The sequence below is a fragment of the Erigeron canadensis genome, chromosome 1 (genome assembly GCF_010389155.1).
Source record: "Erigeron canadensis isolate Cc75 chromosome 1, C_canadensis_v1, whole genome shotgun sequence".
NCBI classification, from domain to species: Eukaryota; Viridiplantae; Streptophyta; class Magnoliopsida; order Asterales; family Asteraceae; genus Erigeron; species Erigeron canadensis.
Window position 1 is genome coordinate 11,182,859 of NC_057761.1, and position 6,360 is coordinate 11,189,218.

Below are 6,360 nucleotides of genomic sequence, written 5' to 3' on the forward strand. Positions count from 1 at the left end.
TTTAGATGATGATTTGATGATGTAAAAGAGGGTTTTTGGTGATGATGTTATGGTGTGTGTTATGGATCAGATGGGAGAAGGAAAGTGTGGTGTCTCAAAAAATCCAATCCGTCCTGCTATCTGCTACTGCCCGAAATTATATATCACCCTCTTGGTGTCGTGGCCTCTTCTTTTGGCCGCAAAACCAATATCAACTACAATAAAATATTGTAATGTGTGCGTGTAGACTATCTATTGGCTGGTCAAAATTGGAAACCAAATTGTGTGACTTCATTCCGCTACTGCTACTTGTCTGCCTCCTCTCTATTTTCCGTCAAGCAAAATAACATTCAAATGGGCTTGGGCTTGCTTGGTTTCATTTTGGCCCAGGTGAAGAAACAATGAAAATGAGTGTTGGCCTGTGTGGGGGTCTCGGCTAGAACATAACAGCAGCAACAACAAATAAATTTACATAGATAATAAATTTTGAGCTGCTGTGCTAGTGGCTGGTCCATAGAAAGGCTAATTTGATCTCCATTTTGAATTGTCTTTTGCACATTTTAACATCAAATTAGCTCCCTTGGACCTACAAAAATACTTATATAACTAATAAGTGACGAAAACACATTAAACGAACATAAAATGCATTAAAGTAACAGATATTAGTCTCAAAATAAATACTTAAAAATATGCATAATTTGACCAATATCAACATCCCACACTTAACATTTGCTTGTCCTCAAGCAAACTCTCAAAATAGATTTGAATAAAGGTGACCCCCAAGCATAAAATTAATAAAGTCGACTATGAAAAAAAAATGGTGAAATCTCTACCAAAGGGGTCTTGAATTTTCACACAATCAAGGACTATTATAAATGAAGGCGCCAAACAAGGATTAATATGATTTTTTAAATGAAGCTCAAGTGATAAGATGACTAAAATTATGATGCTAATGAACAAATGATGCACCTCATAGATGCACCATCAATTTTAATAAAATAAAATAACATATTTACATATATATACATATAAAACATTCCGAATGTGGCAAAATTTAACAATGGTCCAAATAAAAGAAATTAAACCACCAATACCTACATTTGTGTTTTGCCATTGGCGGGGTTTTGAAAACACTTTTCACTCCAATATATAAACCGTTTTCTAGTCAAGACACATAACTACTTGCCCCTTAGGTTTGCCTACCAATAGTTACTAAGCCATAAATGAAAACCCCCTTATTAGCTCAAGTTTATTGAGAACCATATTCAAACTTAATCCTATCTTATTTAATTGGAAAGCAAGTAAAGACTTTTTGAGGCTAAAATCAAAAATTCAATGCCACCTTTTGAGTCACATTTGCAAATTTTGAAGTGTTTGAAGATCTCACAACGCCTTGATATAAAGATATGCATATAATGTAGGGAGTTGCAAGATCAAAACCGCTCCTTATGCATATAAGGCGCCCAACTGGAAATAATATTTGAATAAAGAAGAGATTGCCTAAATCTCTTCTTCCCTAAAATAAGGACGATCAGTTCCAATTAATTTGGGAAGTTAAATCTATCCCTAAAGATCACGAAGAAACCGATTGAAAAGTTCCTCTCTCCCGATCTTCCTATAAAAGCGACTCAGATAAGTTTGCAAAGGGACGGACCTTTTTATATTAATTCATACGTAAACTCTAAAAAGAACACAACACCACGATCCTAATCAGCGAACAATCACAATTAATTGGCGTAAAGAGGCTCACTCTCTACCATATGGGAATCGCCAACAAATAATCCAAACCCCCTAAAAACCCCTCTTTTACCCTAATGCGATTTGGTGTACAAACATTGGCGCCATCCGTGGGACTGCTCTATTGAACTAGAAAAACCCACTAATACACCGTTTGGTGCATCTTACACTGTGAAAATGGTAAAGAAAAAAGACAGGATGACGAGAGGAAGAAGGTCTGCTTTGGCTATTCAACAAGCAAGAATCAGCGACCTAATTGTGGCCAAAACGACGTCGGAAGGTTTTTATTTCCCGTTATTAGGAGAAAACGAACCTTCGAGCGATCCCCTCATCATCCAAGCCACTGTATTCAATGTTGATGTCCGGAGGGTATATCTGGACGGGGGGAGTGAGTGTGACGTCATCTTCGAACACTGTTTCCTCAAAATGCCAGAATCCATACGAGCCCGAAGGACGGATTCCCGGGGACCATTGGTAGGTTTTTCCGGGGAACATGCATGGTCGTTGGGAGAAGTCGACCTAGATGTGACCATCACAGATGGGATACACGAGCGAACGGAGACGCTGGATCTCTCGATAGTACGATCTCCATCCCCCTACAATATAATTTTGGGAAGACCCGCGATGCAAAGGATGAAAATGGTCCCCTCTATCATCTATAGGGTCATTAAATTCCAATCTGAAACAGGGATAGGATCGATTCACTCCTCTTATGAGCCAATAAAACAAATCAATGATGTGAAAAGGGTAGATGACGACGTCACACCTACCCCCATGAAAACGCAGGAGGAAGAAGACGCAACAAGGTTGGTGATTAACCCAAACTTTCCCGAACAAACGATCTCCATAGGTACCCAACTTTCAGAAGGGTGCAAGCACAAACTTAAAAAACTGTTACAGGCCATTGTAGCATGGGATTATTCAAATATGACGGGGGTTCCAAGAACCCTGACATTGGAAGGAAAACCCTTCGTCACGGAGCATCGTCTGAAGGAGCACAAGCATATAGAGCCTGTTCACCAGAAGAAGCGCAGCCTTTCCGCCGAAAGAGATGAGGCTGCCAGGAAGGAAGTAGACGAACTACTCAAAGCAGGGATAATAAGGGAGTCAGTCTACCCTATTTGGATCGCTAACCCGGTAATGGTCAAGAAAAGGGACGGAGGGTGGAGGATGTGCGTTGACTTTACAAATATCAATAAGGCATGCCCAAAAGACTGTTACCTCCTCCCGGAGATCGATTGGAAAGTAGAATCATTAGCAAAGCATAAGCTAAAGTGTTTTTTGGATGCATACAAAGGATACCACCAGATACAGATGGCGGAGGAAGATGAAGACAAGACAGCCTTCTACACCAGTAAGGGAACCTATTGTTATCGAAAGATGCCCTTCGGCCTTAAGAACGCAGGAGCTACGTACCAAAGATTAGTCGACAAGGCTTTCGCTACCCAGATTAGTCCAAGATCCTAAGCATGCAAAATAACCTAAGTAATGTAGAACTAAGCATGGAAATTTAACATAAAAGTAAAAGAGAGAAAGGTTGAGAAAACTCCTGAATGATGCAAAGCAATTCCAAAAGATGCAAATGAGTATAGTATATCATTCCATGTGCAAGCAATCTTGAAGAACTGCACCACGCTCCAAACATCACATCGCTCCAACACATCCACCTTATTCAGAAGATTAAACCTAATTAAAAAAAAAATAAGAAAAACGTGAAATAAGAGATCACTAAGCAAGTCCACCAACTCATTAGTGACCCAAATAACACAAACTTAATTAAACTAAACAACTAAAAGCATAAAAGACATAAAATAAACACACGGATTGCCTCCTAGAAGCGCTTGTTTTTGACCAAGTCGCTAGCTTGACTCAAACTTTTATTTGTACCCTACCGTGGCACATCCCGCACTTGTGGGTGATGGCCCATAAGTGGGGTAAGACATAGTAGGAACCGGAGAATGGGTCGAGGCATAAGACATTTGATAGAGGTGTGAGCCATCTGTGGGATGCTCAAAAAGATGTCTCGACCCGATATGCTCATTAGAACCATAGAATGGATCTATGTAATGAGAAGAAAATATATGAAGATGGTCTGAAGGAGGCACCAATCCTATTGGGCCTTCATGGTGTTCATTAGTTTGAAAAAGATTGATGAAAGGTGGATGATCATGAAGTGGGACCTGTTGCACTACAGTTGGATTTTCATGCAACATTTGGGTCCCTTCACCCAACGGAATTAGAGGAGAAGAATTATCATGAGAAAAAGAAAGAGATTTGACCAAAGGGGTGTCATCAAGAAAGTTGTTCGCAAATTCCTCAAAAATTTCCATTTCATTCAACTCAACACATTTCATCTCAATGGGCTTAGAAGAGTCTAAGTTCTTGAATAAAAATGGATGGATCATGGGAGTCTGGGAGGTCAAGGACTCATGAGGAGTAATCTCAACTACATAGTCACCTGAGCTTCCCTCAGAAGGATTAATGGAATAAACCTCTTGGATAGTGTCAATGTCTTCTTCAGTAAAAGTAAGAAATGACTTATCGACATTGAACACCTCCTTCTTATCATCAACCCTAAGGGTTAGGGTCTTATCAAAAACATCAACAACCGCCGTGGCGGTGTTCAGGAAGGGTCTACCCAGGATAAAAGGAACATAATGATCTTGTTTAACATCAACAACAACGAAATCCACTGGGAAGTGGAACTTACCAACCCTCATTACCATGTTAGCCGCTATCCCCATAGGTGACTTAAGAGATTGATCTGCCAACATAAGAGTCATCTTAGTTGGTTTAAGATCATTGAAACCTAAACGCTTATACAAGGAATAGGACATGAGGTTAATGCATGCTCCTAGATCGGTTAGGGCATTACTAACTTCACTTTCCCTCAAATGACATGGAATGGTAAACTTTCCGGGATCACCCAATTTCTTAGGAAGCTTATTAAGAAGACTAGCTGAGCATTTGGCATTGATTGGGACATTAGAGAGCTCTTTCAGCTTCTCTTTCTTTGACAAGAGATCCTTGATAGCCTTTGCAGATTTAGGAATGGAAACACAAGCATCGAGAAGGCTAAGATCAATCTTGACATTCTTAAGTTGCACTAGGAGTTTGCTAATCTCACGGGACTCTTTAGGAATCATTAAATTCGGGTAAGGGACCCGAATAGGATTTTCATTAGAGTCAACAAGATGTCTCTTAAGGATGGCGACATGAGGTTCTGAATCGGTGAGAGAAACATGAGGGTGAACTGGAGGTGGGACATGCATGGTACTTTGTGAACATGAATCATGTGTCTTTTCCATTAACGTCTCCGGTCCAATCTCACAAACAGGTGTAGGAGGAGGTAGCATGGGACCAAGATCCTCGTCACTCCTAGTGGCAACAAAAGTAGAAGAAATCATGTTGACCTCTTCTTTCGGGTTAGGAACAGTGTTGCTTGGCAACATCCCCAGTTGCCTTTCGCTTGTAAGAAGTTTAACAACTTGCCATATTTGATGCTCAAGATTCCTGATTGAAGCCCCATGGTTACGTACCACAATATCATTCTCGTCTTGATGAGCGATCAAAGTCTTGGTGGCAGTATTATGGGATTCAATAAGTTGCCTCAACAAGTCATCAGTGGATGTTGGAGGGCTCGGGGCAACAACAGGAGGCGGTGGTAACATAGGCGGAAAAGGGTTAGAAGTAAGAGGAAGGGTGGAAAAGAGTTATACTGAGGTTGGTTCTGATAAGATTGAAAATGTTGAGGAGGCCTAGGTTGGAAATATTTAGAATTCAGCCTCACATTCTCTTGGCCAAACCCTAGTGGGTATGAAGGTCTTCGCTGAAATTGGGAGGGCTGCCTCCATTGACCTTGGCCTTGGTTCGGATAAGAAAAAGCAAAGTTACAATCCTCTGGGATTGGTTAAGAGTAACCATCACTGCCAAATGAGTTTGGGCTTGAAGGATACTTGCCATACAGGCCTTGAGAATGCTCAGAAGGCGAAGTAACATGATACTGATCAATAGGAGAAGGATCCATTCCTTGGACATGATGCACTTGATGTGATGAACCCGTTCTCATCTTATCAAGGTCGCGAGTAATAGCTTCAAATTGATCAAAGATGGCTTTCCATATCCATACTAGAAGATGGAGAGGCCCTAGAGGATGAAGAGGAGCTAGGAGATAGAGGATCACAAGACTGCCAGTCATAAAAGTGCTCAGTGAGCTTCTCAATGAGTTGTCTTGCTTCCTCGGCAGTTAAGTCCATTAGATTTCCACTTGTAGATGCAGATTTGTTGTGACAATCGCAACATAGATTTGATTATCATTTATGTTTTTAGGAACTTGTGTGTAATCATTTAAATAAGAACTTGTGTTGATATTTAATGATTACGTTTGAACTTCAATATTATATCTGTTTATGTTTTATATTGTGTTTGTGTGTTATATATTGTTTTGCAGGTATAAGAACATAGAATCAAGGTTTATAAGTGTCATAGAACACTTAAGCGATGACTGGATGTTATGTACGAGCCAAACAAAGCTAAACAAAGAGTCAAAGGTCGTCCCTCGTGCTGACGTCATTAGCATGTAGGAACAACCTCGTGCTGACGTCAGCATGAGGTAAGTCGATTGACTTATTGATTCGGGCTTAA

The 6,360-nt window shown here is 40.3% G+C and overlaps 1 protein-coding gene across 1 annotated transcript; it reads right to left on the bottom strand.

The window, feature by feature from the left end:
- Positions 1 to 3,593: 3,593 nt before the first annotated feature.
- LOC122578130 lies at positions 3,594 to 5,387 on the bottom strand. Its single transcript, XM_043750058.1, has one exon. It carries the CDS (start codon positions 5,385 to 5,387, stop codon positions 3,594 to 3,596), a length of 1,794 nt encoding a protein of 597 aa, XP_043605993.1.
- Positions 5,388 to 6,360: the final 973 nt, after the last annotated feature.